Source organism: Drosophila gunungcola (genome assembly GCF_025200985.1).
Source record: "Drosophila gunungcola strain Sukarami chromosome 2L unlocalized genomic scaffold, Dgunungcola_SK_2 000008F, whole genome shotgun sequence".
Lineage (NCBI taxonomy): Eukaryota > Metazoa > Arthropoda > Insecta > Diptera > Drosophilidae > Drosophila > Drosophila gunungcola.
This window is the reverse complement of record NW_026453163.1, coordinates 3,022,422-3,044,703: the sequence shown is the minus strand read 5'-3', so window position 1 is coordinate 3,044,703 and position 22,282 is coordinate 3,022,422. Positions and strand designations below refer to the sequence as shown.

General features: G+C 37.5%; 2 protein-coding genes and 1 long non-coding RNA gene across 10 annotated transcripts in view; 2 read left to right on the top strand and 1 right to left on the bottom strand.

Moving 5' to 3' along the window:
* The window catches only part of LOC128253300 (nuclear hormone receptor FTZ-F1 beta), a 30,982-nt gene extending 22,878 nt beyond the window's left edge, over nucleotides 1-8,104 (top strand). For all 6 annotated transcript variants that reach the window (XM_052981595.1, XM_052981591.1, XM_052981594.1 and 3 more), the window contains 6 exons: nucleotides 826-2,742; nucleotides 4,070-4,366; nucleotides 4,427-4,576; nucleotides 5,746-5,848; nucleotides 5,912-6,066; nucleotides 6,137-8,104. In XM_052981595.1, coding sequence (XP_052837555.1) covers nucleotides 973-2,742; nucleotides 4,070-4,366; nucleotides 4,427-4,576; nucleotides 5,746-5,848; nucleotides 5,912-6,066; nucleotides 6,137-6,220 — 2,559 coding nt within the window. In that variant the 5' untranslated portion in view covers nucleotides 826-972 and the 3' untranslated portion in view covers nucleotides 6,221-8,104. The remainder of the gene's footprint in view (nucleotides 1-825; nucleotides 2,743-4,069; nucleotides 4,367-4,426; nucleotides 4,577-5,745; nucleotides 5,849-5,911; nucleotides 6,067-6,136) is intronic.
* Nucleotides 8,105-10,270: 2,166 nt separating this feature from the next.
* On the top strand, nucleotides 10,271-11,458 carry LOC128253314 (ATP synthase mitochondrial F1 complex assembly factor 2). Its single transcript, XM_052981618.1, has 4 exons — nucleotides 10,271-10,458; nucleotides 10,551-10,858; nucleotides 10,926-11,106; nucleotides 11,165-11,458. Exons 1-4 carry the CDS (start codon nucleotides 10,359-10,361, stop codon nucleotides 11,413-11,415), a joined length of 840 nt encoding a protein of 279 aa, XP_052837578.1. The 5' UTR covers nucleotides 10,271-10,358; the 3' UTR covers nucleotides 11,416-11,458.
* A 532-nt stretch (nucleotides 11,459-11,990) lies between these two features.
* On the bottom strand, nucleotides 11,991-20,894 carry LOC128253319 (uncharacterized). Of its 3 annotated transcripts, XR_008267426.1 has the most exons (5): nucleotides 20,770-20,891; nucleotides 20,531-20,692; nucleotides 20,198-20,472; nucleotides 19,919-20,131; nucleotides 11,991-12,072 (listed from the first exon to the last, which is right to left on the bottom strand). It is a non-coding gene; the product is annotated as an uncharacterized LOC128253319 (long non-coding RNA). The 3 variants fall into 3 exon arrangements; XR_008267425.1 differs by having other exon boundaries at nucleotides 20,198-20,692; XR_008267427.1 differs by lacking the exons at nucleotides 20,198-20,472; nucleotides 20,531-20,692 and having other exon boundaries at nucleotides 20,770-20,894.
* Nucleotides 20,895-22,282: the final 1,388 nt, after the last annotated feature.

Genomic DNA, 22,282 nt, shown 5'->3' with positions numbered 1-22,282 from the left:
CAATTTATATGAGTATTTGTTTAAAAACATTGAAGCCTCGTTGATTTTCAGATATATTATTTGATCGTTCCTATGATATCGTTTTCCGATTTGAATAAAATTGAGAGCGTAATTCTGATTTGTTAAACCACTACTATATCAAAAAAAAAAAAAATAATGGAAACATAGCTCCCATAGAAGCTATATGATATAGCCGTCCGATTTTAATGAAATATAAACTGTAATTCTGAAGAACATAAAAACAAAATTTTACATTTTTTTCCCCGACTGTTACTATGGGAGCTTTATGCTAAAGTCGTCTGATCCGGCTCGTTCCGATAGCTTAAAACTGAGTGACTAGTATGCGTAGAAACGGACGGACGGACAGGAGAAACGGGCAGACAGACGGACGGGCAGACAGACATGGCTCCCGGTGATGCTGATCAAGAATATATATACTTTATAGGGTCTAACTGAAAATAAAACACCCTCTGCAAGGCTATAGAAGCACCATTTTGTCAGCCTAATAATCAAAATTGTAATATTAAAGTCTCAAAAAATTGAATAGGTTAGAAATGGACAAATTAAGATTTTTGATAAAAAGTTAGCCAATGAAAAATCTTTATTGAATCTGTAAAGCCATGGCGCAATGTTCGGTTTTCAAAAAAACTATTACCATTACCATTAGGAAATCTAATTTGGTCTTATACACGTCATCCTTTCTATACTTATACTTTTGGTTTAAGTTTTTAGTACCTTAATAAGTACAAATTTAATTTATTTTATTTGCAATCTCTTTCAGTACCGCATGTAACTAACGTTATTTCTCCCGTTTTTTCATTCAAGTTTTACAACACAATGGAACTGCATCAACGACACCTCTCCAATTTTTACAAATTGCACAACTGAGAGTCCAGAGTCTTTGATAACCTAGTAAACCACAAGGCAGTCAAGTTCGCGGCCGCCACCGACTCCATATTGCTACAGAGCAACATGCCAAACATGTCCAGCATCAAAGCGGAGCAGCAGAGTGCTCCCATGGGAGGAACCAGCGGCTATCAGCTGCCAGTCAACATGTGCACCACCGCCGTGGCAGCGACGACCACGACCACTTTGGGCGCGGTCCACTCTAGCGGAGGAGCCACTGGCTCCCGGCACAACGTGTCCGTGACGAACATCAAGTGCGAGCTGGACGAGCTGCCCACGCCGAACGGCAACCTGGTGCCGGTGATCGCCACCTATGGACACGGTCACGGACACGGACACGGGCACGGACACGGTAGCCTGCGGATTCCGCTGAGCGGACAGCCGAGCCTGGAGGAGGAGTCCGACTCGGAGGCGGAGCTGGCGAACATCGAGAGCCTGAAGGTGCGCCGGAGAACGGCGGCGGACAAGAACGGACCGCGACCCATGTCTTGGGAGGGCGAGCTGAGCGATGCCGAGGCCGAGGCCAACGGCGGCGAGGAACTGATGGAAATGGAGCCGACGATCAAGAGCGAGGTCACGCCCACGCCCCTGCTGCAGCCGGCCTGCGCCCTGCAGCCGATCAAAACGGAGCTGGAGAACATTGCCGGCGAGCTGCAGCAGCAGGGCAAGTCCTACCCCATGGCCAACTCCCACTCCCACCCGCACTCCCACTCGCATCCGCATTCTGGGTCGAAAATCAAACTGGCGCCGACGCAGAGCGATCCGATCAATCTCAAGTTCGAGCCGCCGCTGCTGGGGGACAACTCGCCGCTGCTGGCGGCCCGCAGCAAGTCCAGCAGCGGCGGCCACCTGCCGCTGCCGGCGAACCCGAGTCCCGACTCCGCCATACATTCCGTCTACACGCACAGCTCGCCCTCGCAGTCGCCGCTGACGTCGCGCCACGCCCCCTACACGCCGTCGCTGAGCCGCAACAACAGCGACGCCTCGCACAGCAGCTGCTACAGCTACAGCTCCGAGTTCAGTCCCACCCACTCGCCCATCCAGGCGCGGCACGCCCCGCCCGCCGGCAGCCTGTACGGCAACGGAGGGGTGCACCACCAGCACCAGCATCAGCATCAGCACCAGCACCAGCACAGCGCACTCTACCGCCCGCTGAAGGTGGAGGCCTCGTCCTCGTCGTCGTCCAGCGGGCAGGAGGCACAGAACCTGAGCATGGACTCCAGCGTCTCCGGCGGTCTGGACGCCCCGTCGCCCTCGCCGGCGGGCATTTCGCGCCAGCAGCTGATCAACTCGCCCTGCCCCATCTGCGGCGACAAGATCAGCGGCTTCCACTACGGCATCTTCTCCTGCGAGTCCTGCAAGGGCTTCTTCAAGCGCACCGTGCAGAACCGTAAGAACTACGTGTGCGTGCGCGGCGGCCCCTGCCAGGTGAGCATCTCGACGCGCAAGAAGTGCCCGGCCTGCCGCTTTGAGAAGTGCCTGCAGAAGGGCATGAAGCTGGAGGCGATTCGCGAGGACCGGACGCGCGGCGGCCGCTCCACGTACCAGTGCTCCTACACGCTGCCCAACTCGCTGCTCAGTCCGCTGCTCAGTCCGGACCAAGCGGCCGCCGCTGCCGCCGCAGCAGCGGTGGCTACTCAACAGCAACAGCAGCAGCAACAGCAACAGCAGCAGCAGCGACTGCATCAGCTGAATGGCTTCGGAGGCGTTCCCATCCCCTGCTCGAGTTCCCTGCCGGCCAGCCCAAGTCTGGGGGGAGCTTCCATCAAGTCGGAGGAGGCAGCGGAGACGGGCAAGCATGGCCTGCGGACCGGAAGTGTGCCACCTTTGCTGCAGGTGAGTCTCACAAGTAGGGAGTAGGGTTGCACAACAATCGACGATATTATCGAAATTATCGATTGTCACCATCGATTGTTTTTGCCACCATCGATAAATCGAGTGGAATACCCAAGTCTGGTGGAAGTGGCCAAGCGCTACCTCTGCATTACAGCATCCTGGACGGAATCTAAGAGGATGCTGAGCAGAGCCGGCTAAATAATGTCAGTTAGAAGGGCCTCCTTAAAGCCAAAGCATTTAAACAAGCTATTAATGTTAAACAAAAATCTATGGCTGCTGGACTGGACTAATATTTTTTTGTTTTACCATATGTTATGTTTCTTTACTTTCCAAAGAAGGGATCTCATTTTTTGTTTGGCTCAATGTCTACTGAACTAAATTTATATTTATTTTGTTACTAACATTTGTTGGATTTCATAATATCATATATTTAGATAAATTTTAACTGTAGTACAAAGAACTATGAAAATAATAATAATTAATTTAATATTAAAAAAAACAAGTTTTTAGGTCGATTGTATCGATTTAGATCGATGGTTTGAACAATCACTATCGAAAATATCGAGGTTCTTACAGCTCTACTAGGGAATAGAAACAACGATTTTATAAGCGAAATTCTACACAAATCGCCAAGGTTTTGAAACCACTTACAAAGCTGTCTAAAAGTATGCAATGCATATTAGAACATGGTTATTCGGAAAGAAATTCATCGGGCAACCGCATAGAAAATATACAGTGGCATACTTTCAGAGTGATTTCAAAACCCAAAGTGGAGAGTGGCGAAATTCCGCTACGATTTTGTCTCAACTAACTCATTTCTCTTGAATAAAAGGTTTCAGTTCTTACAATGTTCTTTGTAACATTAATCTTAATGGGAGAGTTTTCACTCCTTTTTGAGTTGTCTGCAAAACTCTGCGCTCTAGTTCTTGGGCGCTTCAAGAATAACAATAAAACAAGTTAGTAGTGTTTGGCGTTAGATAATAATTCATTGTTTTTAGTTGCTCTTATGATGGTTAAATACAAAACTTAATAAACAAGTCAGCAAAATCTAAAAACGATATACTCAAAGCGACTATTCCAGATTAAAACCTCAAATCAGTAATCAGAATTTCTTTAAAGGAACAATCTAAATTTTAGAAGATCCTAAGGAATGGTTTTTTATATTTTCAAAAGCTAACTAACCAATATAAATACTTTATTACAAGAACAAATTTTATTTTTAAATCTTGCTTGCTTAGGTTAACTCATTCAATAATAGCTACGGTTTTGTAATGAATCAGAGGATTTGAGATTATCATCTAACCAAAATCCTTATCGACCCATCTAGGAAATCATGGATGTTGAGCATCTCTGGCAGTACACCGATGCCGAGCTGGCACGCATCAACCAACCGCTGTCGGCATTCGCCTCCGGCAGCTCCTCATCGTCGTCCTCGTCCGCCGCATCCTCGGGCGCCCACGCACAGCCACAACTGACCAATCCACTACTGGCCAGCGCCGGCCTCTCGTCCAATGGCGAGAACGCCAACCCCGATCTAATCGCCCATCTGTGCAACGTGGCCGACCACCGCCTCTACAAGATTGTCAAATGGTGCAAGAGCTTGCCGCTCTTCAAGAACATTTCGGTTCGTAAAGGCACTATAGCGCACTCCTCAAGTTTTGATGTCCATCTCAAATTATTCCAGATCGATGACCAGATCTGCTTGCTCATCAACTCCTGGTGCGAACTGTTGCTCTTCTCCTGCTGTTTCCGATCGATTGACACTCCCGGCGAGATTAAAATGTCACAGGGCAGGAAGATAACCCTATCGCAGGCCAAGTCAAACGGCTTGCAGGTAAGTTAAGCCTTAAAAGTGTTTAATCAACATTTGCCTTGTTTTGCCTTCTTAACAGGAATTTTCAGAAAAAATATAGCTATATTTCAATAACAAAATGAAAAAAATTAATTTTACGAATTCATTTTTTACCTGTAGAAGTCTTATTTATATAATGTCTGGATTGCCTTGGCTTTACGAAGGCCTACTAGATATTAAACCAATTTTTTTATCTGTAGAAGTCTTATTAATATAATGTCTGGATTGTCTTGGCTTTACGTAGGCCTACTAGGTATTAAACCAATCTTGCACAATTGAACCTGCAGACGAGACACACACCAAACTACTACAAATCAAAAACAAAAAACCAAAAATGAACTTCGTAAAATTCAAATTTTAATTTTAAGCAGAGGCTCCAAATTGAATTTTCTGATAATATATTGTCATCAAATGATCAAAGTATGGTTTATGATAAAATACAGCTCTGGCCCACATAAAATGTTGACATTGTAAAGCCTTTAAGATTACCTAGAAGTCAAATATTTGAAACTTCGGATCAGTAATCTTCAGATAAAAACTAGCTTTTATACTTGCGTTTATTATTTGTCTACCAACTTTATAAGCCATATCGTTATTATATGATTTTTTTTAATATTTCTGGTAGCTTATGAGCCGAAGAACGAATAGTTTGCACCCTTCTGGTCCCACCAAAAATTCAGCAAATACACATCATAAATATTCGGCTATGCAGTTGACTTGGCTTGTTGCCCGGCCTTCATATATAATTATTACGCTCGAGTTGCTAATTAATCTATTTTTTATCACCTGTAACAACCAGATGCAAAAACTTGCAACTTGCAGATGCAACTTCTGTCAAAATCTCAACAATCTCAACCATTTCTGAATCGTATAACCAAAACTATCGCGTTGCAATTGATGGAGCAATGTCTAGATGGGCTTCTTGCAACGTACGACGAAAAGAAATTAAAGAAGTAATGCTTTTATTGTTCAAAAAAACTTGGTTCATATTAAATATATAGGGTAATGACACTTGCTTGTTACAAATCGATGGTCTCAATTTGAAAGTCATAGATACCTATCTGCAAATAAGTTAAAATAATTAAAAGTTCTTAAGACTTGGTAACTTCACCCCAGCCAGAAATAACGTTCCGAAAACTTATTTATTGTAGACCTGCATTGAACGGATGCTCAATCTGACGGATCACCTGAGGCGATTACGCGTTGATCGCTACGAATATGTCGCCATGAAGGTGATTGTGCTGCTGCAGTCAGGTATAAAACGTAATAAGCTGCACAATTTACACAGTGGCTAACCAAGTAAATGTGTTCCACCAGATACGACGGAGTTGCAGGAGGCGGTCAAGGTGCGGGAGTGCCAGGAAAAGGCGCTGCAGAGCTTGCAGGCCTACACCCTGGCCCACTATCCCGACACGCCGTCGAAGTTTGGGGAACTACTGCTGCGTATTCCTGACCTGCAGCGAACGTGTCAAGTGAGTGTGGAGCTAGAAATGTGTAAATTTGTAAATCTGTATTCTGTGCATAATTCATGTTTACTTAAAGCTGGGCAAGGAGATGCTGACGATCAAGACTCGCGATGGGGCCGATTTCAATTTGCTAATGGAGCTCTTGCGCGGAGAGCATTGACAATTGATTACAGAGATAGAAATCTGCTGCCGATGGCAAAACAAGTTTTACATATTTAGTATTAGATACATATATTTTAGAGATAAGTTCTTAGTTGTAAGCTCTGGAAACATGTGCCTAAAAACCAAAGCCACGATAGCAGCCACATCAGGCCCACTGGTCGAGATTGAATCTAAGCGCAAGATTGCCAAATTTATACACCAATATATATTTTGATATAAGCCATGTGCAGGGCCCCAGATTGCTGTTGTTGTTGGCTAGAGTTTCAGTAAGAAAAGTATATATTGATTTTGCTATATATACATATTTGACTTATGTATAGTGTACACTAAAGCACACATGGAAAATGAAAAGACTAAAAATTTATTAAAGATTACTTATACTATTACGAAAGCATAAAAACGAAAAGGCATAAAAACACAAAGGCATAAAATTAAATTTAGTTACATCAGCTAGCGACTTTTTATACCTACCAATCTAAGGGCAAATATTCAATGTATTTTTAATGAAATGCCAAAACCAATTTGGTTTGGGGGAGAGCTGCTGAAATTTTCGATAATGTATCTATATATATATATATATTCATTATTAGAAGACGGATAATGAAGTCCAATTTTTAAATGTTGTAGCATTTAGTTTTAGTGCAATTTCACCCATGTCTACATATATTAATATATATCTTCAGCCAGATATGTATGTTCGCAAACCTATACACAACAAAAGACCACTCGAAATTGCCATCCTGGTTGGCTAAGACTATTCCAGTTATGCTGTTTGTTGCATAAAAAAAACACAACTACATACATAAATCAAATGTATCACTTTAAATTCGAGTTAAGTTTTGTATTAACTTCTTCTTTATAATTATTTTTATTGTGTAAATCTTACTTAAATAGCTGAAGCAAATCCTGCAACAGGATTCAAAACACGTAAATACACAAAACAATACATCAAAAGTAATTTTTTATTATATCTAGATAGTTGTTTCCTGCGTAAGTGTGTGTCTATATGTGAGTAAGCTAATTGTAAAACTTCCTGCCCCACCAGAAAATCCACATGCGACAAAAAACCATTTGATTCCAAACATAATAAACTTGTATAACGCAAAGATAACCACTTATGCACACTTAAAGTTGATGGCAGAAGGCCAAGAGATCTTGTGGAGATTGTCACTTTTATCTAAATCTTGTTATTTAGGGCTTTGCTTTATTAACTATTTCGGTTTTTAAAATACATGATATTTAATCTGATAATGAGCTCATACTTTAATTTCTTCATCCGAATATTTTGTATACTGATTTTTTTTTTATAAGTTACTTGCTTTTATCGGTTCGTTGTTACATGAGGATCTCAATTCATATCGATCGTGGCCTTCTGCCCTATCCCGCTGCTGTCCGTCAATGTAAACTTTAAGTAAAATTGAAAATAGTTAAATGTTAATTTAATGAATAAAACGCCCCTACTAAATATCAGTACACAGTTTACCATAGTTAAATAATGATAACCTCCACACAAATAGTTAAGACCAATCAAATCAAAATTATATTATAATTTCCCAAGCATTTCAAACGCTCACAAACTCAAAGAAAACACGTTTTCCAAACATTTTCTAACGCATATAAACGGCTGGAATTTGTCTACTTAAGTACATTGCTTAAATAGTTAAAGTTAGCTCAAAATCAAGGAGTCCAAAAGTTGAAGGTTCTAAAGTTTTCTTCGTTTGTGATGTTCGATTTTGCCACATACCAATTCAACCCCTAGTAAATATTTATGTTCATTTTGCTTTTAAATAAATGTAATTCAAATTCAACCTTAAATTGATGAACAATTAAAAGAAAATTGTCAATGCAATATTTTGTAATAAAAAATCTTTAAAATGTGTAATTTATTGTTTGTTTTGTGTATTGCTTAATGAAGATAAAAAATGCATTTTCAGACTTTACCTCAAAGACCTAATGTTGGTGGGTACAGGCAGCAGATTTTCCTTTGAAAACCGCATGGAAAATGACAGCGGAATCCGGGACTAAAGAAGACAGTTCTTTAGCTAATGGATTTTCTAGAAGTCGGTTATTATACAGACCTAAGACCTACAATCGATTCCATGGGTGTAGGGTCCGTTGGAGCAACCACATCCATCATAGCACGTGGTGTGAGATAGCAGCAGGGATTGGATGTGCTAGAAGGAGGGTTATTGACGACTCCAAATTCGCCTCCATAAGGCAAATTCTGGCAACAGCACCCTTCGCCAAATACAGGCACAGAGAGGTGGAACTGGTTGCCCACACACAAATTCGGCGGATAAGCACAGCCGGGATCAGGAGGGAAACATCTTGGCTCCAACGAAGGCGACGTACACCAAGTGACATATGGTGGCAAGCTAGGTGAGTCCCATCCCATGAAACTGCTATCCAAAGAGAGATGTCCAAACTTTCCCGAGATGTCTGTCGATTTGCAAGATCTGGCATTACAGATCTCCGATCCTCAGACTCTAAGCTTTCCCAATTACTTTGATCAGAATCTTCCGAATCCTCGAGTATATCTCCCTCAACAGTTTTCAAATAATAATCGTCTACTAAAGCAGGCAAATGGTTAGAAATTTGAGAGCAGAAACAAAAGTCGGTGTGCAGATCGGACGGAGACTGAATCTGGGATTGTGATTATGAATTATGCGGTATGCTGATATTTTGTAGTATGAATTGATCTCAGATTACTATAACTGCTAATAATTTGTAGCAAGAATTGATCTGAGATTACTCTAACTACTTAGCATAAATCAAAATAATCGTTATTGTTGTTCTGCAATATGTTTAAACGTTGTAGCTTGACATCCGGGGAAATCGGTTAGTGCTTGGCATTTAGATAATTGTAAGGAGATGCATGGGATTTTGCTTTGACGGGCAATCTTTATTGAATATGGTTCTCAATGTTTGAAGTAAATTTGATTTACACATTTCATCTAAGCTTTTATTGGTCTTCATGTTATCGCATACGTTATTTGTTTAACACTCAAGCACATTGCAAAATACAAAATGGACACAATAAAAAAAATTTAATTTTTTCTTTAAGTTTTTTGAAGTTATGTTGATTAAAATTCAAAAAAAAAATTTAAAAAACGAAATAAATAAATACAATTCAAAACCGTCTTTTAAATTGCATTGTCCTTGGTTTTGTTAGGGACATTTTGAATTTGTCGCACAAACAAGTCAAGAAGCACCACTCGATTTTAGGTGTTGCTGAAATTATTTATAACAAAAGCCTCTGAAGCCAAAAATATATTTTTTCGGCTGTAATTTTGTAGGTTTCATGTGTTTCGGGGTCACGATTACGAATAAAAAAGTAAAAGTTTGCGACAAGAAAGATTTCTTGAAAATTAACGGTAAAAACGTATTTCTTTTTGTCTTCTGGCAATTTTTTGCAAATATGATCTTTAACAGCAAACACCTACAAACAACATTTAAGGTCTAATTGAAATTCACGTTTTATGTATTGTGATTAAAGTTAATATTTAGGTAGGTATCGACCAAAATAGGTAGGTTTTTAACAGTCGTTTTAAAAGAGCGCCGAAGTATTTGGGACGATCTGGCAACATCACCTAGATAGGGATGAGCGAACTTGCTTTAGGCTTATCGATACATTATCGCGTTCGTGAGAGTTCTCGAATTATAATCGTTTTCGTGATGTTATCAAAATGAGATATATATAGGCAAAATCAGCTGTTATCGGAAGGTGTATGGTGGATGCCTTTGTGGAAATCGGAGTGTCACTTTTTCGAAAATCCCAACGGTTTTGCAGGGATGGACTGCTTGGAAAGAGGGCTGCACCGCTGAAACACCGGCTAACTATCGTCCGTCAAATATCCGTCAAATTTAAGCGGCGGACTAAGTGGAAAGTTTTTGGAAGGTGGATGGATCTCTGTGGAAATACGCAATTAAGCGGCGGTGTGAAGACCGTTTTCCTCCACTGCAATCGCCCAGTTACTTACAGCGCCATCTATTTTCCCGCGGAAAAATTAAAAAAAACGCCAAACACAAGTGTGAAAGGGCTACGGTATTTTAGGGAAAAGAGCGACGGGCACACTGCGAACTGGATTGCGCTAGACAGCACCTGCAAAGGGCCGAAACCGACAAAAGTTTAAAAGATGAATGGAAAGCTGATGCTTGGTGTCATCCGGGCCCTTCGGGTGGGCAACTGTCGCCAGTGGCAAGCTCCTGCCGCCGGGATCACAGTGCGCCACTACGGTAAGAGGCGTCAGCTTCTCCGGCCACCCCGCGCAAAAAATGTCATAACAAGCCGGCATACGGCGTGATGTTTTTATTTTTACCCACGGCAGCCTCTCCACCGAAGCGGTTCTACAAGAAGACGTCCGTGCTGAGCGGCGACGGCGGCTACGAGGTGGTGCTGGACCACCGGAAGCTGAAGACGCCCAAGGGGTCGCCCTTCGTCGTGCGCAGCGAGCCACTGGCCATTGCCGTGGCCACGGAGTTCGACGCCCAGAAGGAGCACATCGAGCGCTCCCGCATGCACCTGTCCGCCCTCTGCTTCACGGCCATCGACAATCCGAACCAGCTCAGCAAGCTGGACATGGTCAACTACCTGCTCAACTTCATCGCCACCGACACGGTGCTCTTCCAGTACGATGTGGGTGACTGCAGCTAAGGCCACTGTCTGGGGCTCCACTGATTTCACTGATTTGTATCCGTTGCAGGACGAGACGGACCTGCAGGATCTGCAGGTCAACGAGTGGGACCCGGTGATCGCGTGGTTCAACCAGCGCTTCGAGACGAACCTGCAGAAGACCATGGACATCACGCCGCCACAGGTCAGCGAGCAGGACAAGATGAGGATCGCCAAGCACTTGCAGTCATACAGCCTGGAAACGCTGCATGGTAACGTTGCAGTCCTTGCTGAGTGCAAAACGTTTACTCATATTCCATCCCCCGTCAGGCTTCATCTTCGCCGTGGACACCCTGAAGTCGATCATCCTGGCCTGCGCCGTCATCGAGCAGATGCTGACCGTGGAGAAGGCGGTGGCCCTGGCCCGCCTGGAGGAGGAGTACCAACTCAAGTTCTGGGGTCGCGTGGAGTGGGCACACGATCTCAGCCAGCAGGAGCTACAATCACGTTTGGCGGCGGCAGTGCTCTTCGTACACCTCAACTGCTCGGAAAACTTTGTTAAGCAAAAGTTAATTCTTTAAACTAATTATCCTTGTTGAAAATAATAATATGTTACGATCAGTGTTTGAGTTGTTTCTACAAAAGTAGCAAAAGTCCTATTTTTTAGTAATATTAACGGGCAACGTTGTTTCCTTTCAACATGTCTAACTTGCAATCTTTCAGAAAATTATAGCGCGAAGTCAAATTGTTTAGAACACAAGTTCGCTTTCTCAATGAGCTGTTACCTTATTCAAATAACAATTGATTAGGGTTTGTTATAACACTATAACCAAAATCTGACTGCCAAGCATGAAAAAGACGAAAGTTTTGCCATTGCTATTGCCTTTCGGACTCTTGGGCAAAGAGAATATGGATTGTGGATGGTGCTCTGTGGGAACATTAATACTGGAATCACTTAGCAGGCGTTATTTAACAAATAACAATAATACTAAACATTGGAGAACAGGGCATAATTACGCTATTACGCTAAAAGTATTTAAGTCCTGCTGTCATAAACAAAGATTAAGTGTAAAATTTATGTTTATTGTAGCTTCCACAATAATGAATTATAAGATATAATTTTAAAATTATTTAAAAAAGATTACAAACCAATTTTATCGTTAGCATCGTTCAGCTTCTTCAACTACGGGGGTTATTCCATGTGACGGATCGTTTTTTTTGGGATTTTTTTGTGGAACCTGGAAAACTTAGAGCTTAAAACATTTTTGTATGTATTATAACATCTTAACTACAAATAAGCTACGAAGATAATATTTGACTCAAGAAAACAATTCAAGAGGTCCTTTTTTAAACCAACTCATCTTCAAGTATTCAAATACCCTGAACATCCTAAGACCAGTGTTTGGGTGTACCTATATACCAAATGAACTTTATATAGTCGAAAACGCTTCCTTCTTATGTTTACATGCTTTACAATTATCCTTTAATTACAATATACCCATTACAAATTATTACTTCCCTGTTTTACAATTAATTTAATTAATATTTTAGCGGAAAAACGTCATAGCTTCCCTGTTGTTAAACAGGGAATCGGAATATTGTTGTTTTAAAGAATATAATTTTTTAGGAGTAGCTGCAACCCTTGCAGCATATTAACTTAGGCTTGCCGGAGTTTGCTTCATTTCTTGTTTTTATATTTGTTCCGGCAGTGAGATACCCGGTACTCAGTCATTCAATTTTAAAATATATATGCACCCAGCGCATTTTATTTTTTGACCTATTCTATTAACTACTAGTTTAGGTAATTCAAGCTGTAGATCGGTAAACTATTTTCGTCGTTCTATAAAATCACACCTCTGCATTTCTTCGGGTCAATAGAAGCGGATTGCCAGCACGCACTATATGCCATTAATCAATCAGAATTCATGAATCCAGCAACGCCATACCTTACACGCTTGTTGATATATAGACTTTAAATTATAGAGCACCGGTGGAGTACCGTGTGGAGTGAAAAAATTGAAGTTCCTAATGCGGAAGAAAAGAGGAAGCTACAGGTGAGATTTAATACGTATACATGACGTTATGATAAATGTTGCAAAAGCCCCAATTGTCTGAATCGGTTACGTTGTTGTTTTTTTGGCTACCGATACTAATAATAGTAATTGTATTAACATGCCGCAAGTCAATTCCTCTATTGTGTTAGAGCCTAAAATATGAGTTTGGTAGCCTGGCACCTTTTTTCGAATATTTTAGTATTTTCAGTATTGAAAGTCTGTGTATCAATTTGTCCTTGCGTTTGTTTTTAAAAATTTCAATGTCAAAGCTTAATTTTAAAATATATATTTATTTTGTGTCAACATAAAACTAAAGTAAACAATTTTAAATCTGTATACCCTAGCAGATAGTATTCTAATTTCGTTCAGCAGTTTGCAACGTAGTGTAGGGACCATTTAGGTCCATTAAAAAATTATTATTGTTATATTTATTAGTTAAGTTTATTACAAAACGAAGCCACGCCTAGTCTAACGCCTACAAATTGCGAAATCACTCTTAAACAAGCTAGGCCTCAGTTAGACTATGTGTGTGTGTTTCGGTCATATCTATCTATCTATTTTATTTCACAAGGTATTAGCAATTATTTTTTTTGTCATGACGTCACTGCATATTTGAAAATCGAACTTCGTCCATAAAGAGGAGCGGAGAACACTCGTACTATGAAATGCTTGTACTTAGTTTATGTGAGTAATTTGCACGGGTAAACTTGTCAATGTGTGTGTGCCGACAGCGGATTCATTCTGTTCGTGTGTGCTCTGCTGTTTCGGGGGTGGGGTGCTCCTCGCTCTTTTCCCGATTGTTTTCTAGGGAAAACTTATTTGAAATTTGTTAGCTATGTAAGAAGTATCTAATAGCCGGGGATTCGACTAGAGCGTTCTCCCATTTTTTAAACTTTTTTAAAGCGGTCTCTACATTTTTCGTCTAATTTTATATGGAAAGATCCTTGGAAAAAACATTTTTATGTCTAGTTAAATATTTTAATAAAAACTTATTATGATTATGCAAATACCGCAGGAGGCGTGACAAATACAAACTCGAATGCCGGGGCAAAGTTACACTTCTCTTTTTTAAACATTTCCAAATGTAAGAATCGCTTCAAATAAAAAAATATACATTAAAAAAAAAAACTTAACTTATTGTTCTGTGAAAGGGAATTGCCAAACTAATATATTTGTTTTCTTTTTCAGTTTTTACGTATGTTAACCAATATGAGAGAAATATGTCTTATATATTCCAATTGACAATTTAATTTTAAATTTCCCAGTGAAATTGAAACAATTAAATCTGATTTGAATTTTCAAACTTGTGCCACGGGCTGGTCGTCTTAATTAAATCACATCGATCCGTTTACAATGCTTCATTTGCAATGTGCTGTAATTAGAACGGAGATCCGACCGACGACCAACTGCCACCGCTTGATTAGCATTTTGCAAATTATTTTCTCATTAGTAACAATTTCAAATAATTGGAAGTGCATACGCAATGAGTGCGAAATGGCCATCCGATAGTCTGTTCGCTTTTAGCCCACTCTGAACCCAATCCAATTAAATTTTTAGTCGATTGGCCTTCAGGGGTATCCCAATAATGAAGCCAGATATAGCGTACATTTATCAGTTAGCCGGGCTGTAGGGCCTGCTAAATCAATGCAATTAATGTCACTTCCTTCGCATTTAATGTCTATGTTTTCAGTAATCGTCGTTGGCGCCATTAGGCCTTTATATCTGCTTGTCTTCCCATCCAGTTCTGTTAACCGGTTTTGCAATTCAACAATTCTGCAAAAAACACTGTGATAAAAAGTGGAAAGCATTTCTTAAGAACTTTTGCAAAATAGGTTAATGTGCATTTAAAATTCCTGAAATTCCTGATATTACAATAATACATTTATTTTTACTGTATCTCGTTACGTAAATCAATTCCTATATCTGGCTTCGGAAAATTGATATATTATTAAAAATCAAATTATTTTTTCTTTCCTGTTGTTATAAGTATTTGCACAATTTAAGTTGAATTTATTGTTGTGTATTTCGAGGAGACAACAGGTCTTTAAATCTAGTCGAAGACTTTGCTCATGTTAATAATGGCGAGGACTTTGTGTGGATGCTTTTGTTTTGGTTGTGGAATGTCTTGAACTGATAGGAGCTGAAATGAGTTGGTCATTTAAAACATATGGCTAGTACTTAGGGTGGATTGGCTAAGTGAGTTTTGTATAAGGTTGTGATGGTTGTTTAATATGAATACAATGTTTAAGTTCAAGATATAATGAAAGGAGATTTAATTAATTATCACTAATTAATAAAAGTAGTCTAGTTTGGCATTTTTTTTAAGGATATTTAAAAAAAGAGCACAAATAAGTTCTGTCTAGGCTAACCCATTTCTGTTTTACATACCACCTTGTTGAATTTAAGCAAAGAAACTTTCTTTTTTTCTGTAGACCATTAACTTATAACCTGATTCCATCGCCGCATTAGTGGACTTTTTAAATGTGCCTGATTCCATTGGCGCATAAGCATTTAGCTAATGCTACTCCGACATGTGAGTGGCACGAACAGCTGATCTGGGTTTGTTTACTTTTGAGTTTTGGCAAATAATGAATATGAGTGAGTTTACTCCACTCTTTAATGCTCAGTAGGACATCCATAATGCGACCGAGGCATTTGCCAGTTTGGACGACAAGGAAGAAAAGCTGATTGCGTTGCTTGACGAGTTTGCAATGGAGACCACCACAGTTTCTAGAAAGGGCAAGGATCCCTGTAGATGTGGGAGTTATTTTATGCCAAAGATCCAGCAGTAATGCCTTGTTGTACTGTCATTTTTTCATTTTTCAGTCATTTTTATAAAAAATGGATTTAATAATCAAAAGACATCAAATTTTGCGCCAACCTTGCATATAGAAAACAGCTGTTGTAGTGGTGGCACGAACAAAATATTATTTCCAAAATTTTTTTCTAAAAACGTTCGGGGCGAATGGTTTTTAATGGCATTTATTTTTAATGCGGCATTTAGCCTTATGGGATGCCCTGTGTAAATACATGCGCATTAGGCTAAAGGCATTTTGGTGCGCCAATGGAATCAGGCTATAATACTTCTGAATCCCTTCAGTTTTCTGTATCTTTTGGCGGGGCCGTTTTATCTATTAGGCACTGTAGGCAATTTCCTAGGAGCCCCTGTGATACAGAGAAATAAATTGATAATATTTCTTAGACAGTAAAAATTAAACGCCGACAGATCAGGTGACTATACAGCAAGCTCAGATTTTTTAAAACAACACAATGGAAAAACGCGCAATATTCAACGTTGTGAATGCACAACTATTTGGTGTCCGCACTGCAAGCACATTCCGTATTTTCGCATTTGGTGATTTTATATAGTTTAAATTCATTTTTACCTATGTAATAAATATACCTGTGTAGTAAAATGAGTGAACGAAAAAGAGTTGTTGTTGTTGTGAGTTGAACTGAACAAGGTCACAATTCTTCCTTTTTTGCACACTTGGTTAGTTGCTCACTTGTTTAGCTGCTCACTTGTTCAGTTGTTCAGTTCCTCACTTGTTCAGTTGTTCAGCTGCTCAGTTGTTCAGTTTTTTATTTGCACAGTTATTTAGTTCTTCAGTTGATGAAGTTTGCGCACATGTTTAACTTGCTGACAATTTGTTTGGTTTTCATATTGTCTTTTTTTGGCCTATCTTATTGTTAACATCCCTCTTATCAAAGTTGATAAAATAAATGGCGTATTATTTGATATACATATTTATTTAAGTTATATAAGGAATGCCCAATCAGCAAATAAAACAATTGAGGGAATAAAGATCTTTAAGCAACTGCTTAACTGAATAGATGAACAACTGAACTGAACAACTGATCTGAACAATTGAGCAACTTAACAAGTTAGCAACTGAACAAGTGAGCATCTGAACAAGTGAGCAACTGAACAAGTGAGCAACTGAACAAGTAAGCAAAAAAGAACAAAAAAATAATTGTGAACATGTCAGTGAACAACTCTTTTTTCTCTATATAATATCGCCTTAAGGCTAAGACAAACAATTTTTATGAAAAACTCGACTTACATTTTTTCTACAACTAAAAAATGTTTCCAAAATTTCGCACTTAAAAAGCCATTGTTTTTTTCGTGAAACTTAATTAAATCCACGGGCAAATTGGCCTTAAACTGAGAACGGTTGGTCAAACATAAAAAGAAAATAATTTTCTCAATTTAAGAGCAAAATCCCCCTTAATTGTAAAATAAACGTTATCTAAATTTTTTTGGAATTTTCTGAAAAAACGGAATAATTTCAATATTTTTTTTCATATAAAAAGTGAAATATGTTATAATATTGTTTTTTATTTAAAGATGTGTAATTAAAAAAAAATATTCATAATTAATATATTTACCCAGAGAAAAACCTCATAGTAAAATTAAACATAAAAATATTTGATTTTCCAAATACAAGCATAAGCTAAAACAAAATTATGTAATTATTTGCACATTTAATTGGTTTATCCAATAAAATAATTGTAGGTTTAATTATATTTTAATTTAAAAAAACATTTTTTCATACATAAAAATTAAAATGAATGTGTTACACACTTTGGTTTTAATCAGTATTGAAAATATATAATTCAAAGTGAAAATATTTGGATTTACAATGATTTTTCTGTGGGTGTAAGTATTGGACGAAGGAATAAATTGTATTTTTGAATTTTTTACATAAAATGCAAATTTCGGTTAAAATTTTTCGACGATTTTATTTTTAAAATTGTATTAATTGAAGTTAGCTCTCGAAGACCTGTGAAATATTTCATTAAGATCGGTTAAGTAGTTCGTGAGAAATCTGGACAACCGACTTTAAAAATACAGTTTCGAGAAAAAATTATTTAAAGTTTTAAGATACAATAAAAGTGGTAAGCAAGAGATAATCTTTTTAAGACTGTATTTCCAAAACTATCACTCTGATCAACTTTAGGACAATATTCTTTAGGACAATCATTCTAGTTCATTTTTTGTATAATTTTTTTAAATCTAGCGGACGAGAAGCATTTTTTATGTTTAGTTCCCCAAACGGAAAACATTTTTTTCCATTATTGATTATATCTATAGTTAGCAATTTTCCTTTCAAAGCAGTGAGGGTTTGACATATTCTATTACCGCAAACTCCCTCTAGGACATCATGCACAAGGTCAAAATACAAATTGTCTATAACTTGAAAATTTTTCATTAAAATGCAATCACTCCTTACTCCTGTCTCAAGAAAGTGCTGTGCATTCATATGATTCCTTATGTTTTAGAAAATAATTTTTTTCACAAAAGTCTCTTTTCATTTCGATATTGGTGCGCTTGCAAGCTCTGCAAAATTGTTTTGCTCTAAATGATTTTACAAATCCTAAAATTGAGTTTAGGCCTAAATTGTCGCCTAAAAAAACTACAAAGTAAACAGTAAGCGGTTCCTATATTTAACTTAATACCATTTTCAAGTTCTTCCACAATGCGATGTATTTGAAAATAATATAACATCATTATCGACATCCTTAAAAACTTTAAATGGTTTATACGCAAACGGAAAAATAAAATCTAACTTAGATTGCAAGTATTGAGGCAACGTTGGAAAAGAGTAATAGCAGCCACATAAAATTGAAACATGAGCACCTATGGCATTAATGGTTTGAAATTCATCGGCATATAAATTAAACGGTATAACAATATCACTGGAATCGTTATTTAAAAGCTTTTTAGCAAAAGTGTCAGAATTGACGAAGTTGCAGATTGACTTTCTTTTCATTAACTCTTTTTGATTTTTGACTGTTAAGTTTAAAACGTCTGGAAGCTCAAAAAAAATTGTGATTTCGAACTTTACAGGCATAATTTGAATTTCCATTTGTTGAGGCATTAGTTGTGTTATTCCCTTTTTAATTGTTGCTTTTTTAAAATTTTATATGCCATAGGATCCTCATAAAAATTTTGATTTTTCAGAGATTTAAGAAACTTGTATTCTGACCTTATGAAAAAGGTTTAAGTAAATTTGATAAAAATGTTGGATTTGTCAATGCATTTTCAACTACACTTGCTATCGGAAAAAGTAGAAGCTAAGTTATCATTTTTTGAATTAATCTTACAACTTTACATCTGAAGGAATATTATGTGAGTAACTTATGTGTTTTTTGAAAACACTATATTTAAAAAAAAAAAAGTTGGTTACAAGAGTAATATTACATACAATGGGGTCGTCAAAGGTCGGTTTTTTTAAACAAATTATGTAGTTTTAAGTGTTTAATTAATCCAAGTTAAGTTAGGTGACTTTTTTTCAAAAGGCGTTTGTATTTCATAGATATAAAGCTGTATAAAGAGCCACGCAAACTTTGATGCAACGGGATATTTCAAGTTCAATCTATTAAAAATTTTAAAGCATACGTCTAAGGACTCTATTAACGATTCAAACTTATAACGTGCTTTGTCAAAGCAAACAAAGTATCCTGTTACATTTTCAGGGCTGCTGCCTTCAACTATTAGAAATGGTTGCACAGTTTCGGAACTTATGTAATGTCTATCTATAACTTGCTGAATTCTCTCTTGACAGTCCGCAATGGCTACGATTCTGAAAATAAAACTCTCCTGCGTGTCCAGTAGGGTGAACTTCCTTCTCGTTTTGGTCCCCTTAATAGGGCACCACGCATTATTTGATAGGACGGATGTTAGTAACACCGTGAATATATAGTATAGGATCTAAAAAGCGTGTTGAAATATATTTAAAGATAAAAAAGTTTCTTCAAAATGTTTTTTATTTATTTCCTAGTGACTATCGCTTTTGATTATATATTTATCTTACAATTTTATAGCAATCGTTAATTAACATGAAGAAAATTCCTACTCCTACATTATTTATTTTACTTATTATTCTAATATAATTTTAAATGTAATATAATAATAAAAACAAGAAAGGAAGCAAGCCGAAGTTTATAACCCCTGAAGCTAGTGCAAATATACAAAATAATCTAAATTTCGAATTATACCCATTGCAACCATGAAATTTAAGCTTACTCTGCTGTTTTCCTCAGATGGAAATAGGGATACTATTTGGTCCACGATCTCGGCGAATTCATATGGCTTTAAGACAATTTCTCTTGCTGAAGAGTCCTTTACAATGATGCTTATCAGCTGGTACCTTTGCGACGATGTTAAGTCTTGGCTTCAGCTGTATAGGTCGAGTACAATTCAGCCTCTCGGGTAAGACTTTAAAACGGCTACAACATTCTAAAAATAATAGTTGTTTAGTAATAAATTAAAATATTTAACTATATGTAAAAATTTGTATCATACAAAACTTCCTTGAGCGATTGGAGCGTTGTTCTCTTTCACCAAAATTGTATTGTATTGTAAATTTATAAATTTTTTAAGTGAAGAAGATTTTTCAAATGTGAAGAGCAAATTTTTTAATTTGGTTTCGTCGTTGGGCTCCATTTCTAATACATTTTAGGCAAATTTTAAATAACGAAAAATTGTATTTGATTTTTTATTATTTGGTGTATTAAAATACATATACTTTAGCAGACAGTATTGTAATTTGGTTAAAGATAACGTAAGAAGCTAAAAATCTGCAAAGGTATTAAGTCATTAGCCTGCTGAATTTAGCTTCCACCTCGTGTTCCTTACATTCCCGTTTCACAAGCTTGTTTTTCCGAGCATCTTTCTATTTCCTTTTTAATTATAATACGTTTTTGAAGTTAGCGTCCTTAAAATCGCTTTTCACAAGTTTTTTCGTTTATTTTCTCATTTAGTGTGTTTTCTAATTCTTTTTTATCTATAAATCGAAAACTGTCGAAAACAAATTATAAATAAAGACGTTGTCTTTGAGCAAATTAATTAAATAAGATGGTGAAGGCTTTACTCACCTTTTTAATCAGTACATGGTTTCACTCTAACTTTCACTTTCACTATCACACTTTGTTTTTAACCAAACAGCGTCCGTGTTGGCCAAGCGCAAAATTCCAAGTGATATTCCTAGCGACAGAACGTTTAGGAATATTCACATGCGAATGAGTGTGTGAAAAAATTGACAAATTCTGTCCAATTTTGTCATGTGCCGTTATGTTACAGTAGAGGTTCAATTTTGTCATGTGCCGTTATGTTACAGTAGAGGTTAAAAAAAATAGCATATAAAATGGGATTTTATTTAAAGGTTTGATGTCAGCTATATATATATATATATATATATATATATATATATTATATAAAACAATATGCGAATTTCTTATTATTTATTTAGTAAAAATGGTTTAATTTTTAAGACATTTTTATTTTAGTAAGCTGGCTTTATACTATTTTGGACATATAATAACACTTTAATAACAGAACATACAATTGTACATAATTTTGTTACCACTGGTGTACGAAAACGGATAGAAGATTCCGCGCGGCTGGCATTTGCTGCTTTGCGTACACGCAAGGCGGTCTGTGTGTGTGTGTGTAAAAAAAAGCGAAAATAATGAAAATGTAAGCAAATACGCGGCCTTCAGTTTTTGGTTGCTTGACCTTGCATTTACAATACATACATATAACGTACATTGTAGAACGGATGTCTGACGAATTTTTAGCGCATTATGCGTTTATTCTTTCTCCTCTTCGTTACCCTTAACTAATTCAAAAGTTGATGTTGTTCACCATTCGTAGATATTGCTGCAGTTTAACAATTACATATAAAAAAGACACACACACATATGTATTAAAATAGTTATTATTATTATTATTATTATTACTATAATTAAATCGGGCGACTATATCGTAAAGCTTCCATGAAAACAATACAAATATTAAATGTTTTTTTGTTAATTTAACTTTTTTATTTTGTAATTTTTTTTTTTTTAATTTATTTTTGACCTATTAATAATTTTACAGTATAGCTGCCATAGGAACCATTGAATACTTGAGCTGCAAATCATCATAGCTGCAATGTTTTTAAACATATACGCAGGTAAATCATAATATTAATGCTTTTAAGAACATTTAATTTTTGCAATACCTCCAAGGGTATATGAATTTCGGCTTGCCGAAGTTTGCTTCCTTTCTTGTTTTCTCTTATATCAGTAGTGAAAATGTTTCGAGTTACATATATTCAATTATACTCATGCTCGAGTATTGGCGCCAAGACCTTTTGTCATTAGCAAACCCTTACATGGCTAAAAAGGACCTGAAGGGGAGAATAGTGGAGGACATTGGCGGGATATAGAAGAAGATATAGTTGAATAGGATAGCAGTGAAAAGGCGAACACACGCACAAAAGGAGGAACATCAAAAGAGCTTTTAATTAATCAAGAGGCAATCCACTTTGGGCAACATGTCAATACCAATAGGAAGTACATTTGTTACTATACCATCTAGCAATCTGCTTCTATATCAGAAGCTCGT

Excerpts from the sequence above, each read along its gene's own strand:
- LOC128253314 (XM_052981618.1), top strand. The coding sequence starts at position 10,359 with ATGAATGGAAAGCTGATGCTTGGTGTCATCCGGGCCCTTCGGGTGGGC. Across the intron at positions 10,459-10,550 it reads GATCACAGTGCGCCACTACG|CCTCTCCACCGAAGCGGTTC; the intron begins GTAAGAGGCGTC and ends TACCCACGGCAG. Across the intron at positions 11,107-11,164 it reads CAGCCTGGAAACGCTGCATG|GCTTCATCTTCGCCGTGGAC; the intron begins GTAACGTTGCAG and ends ATCCCCCGTCAG.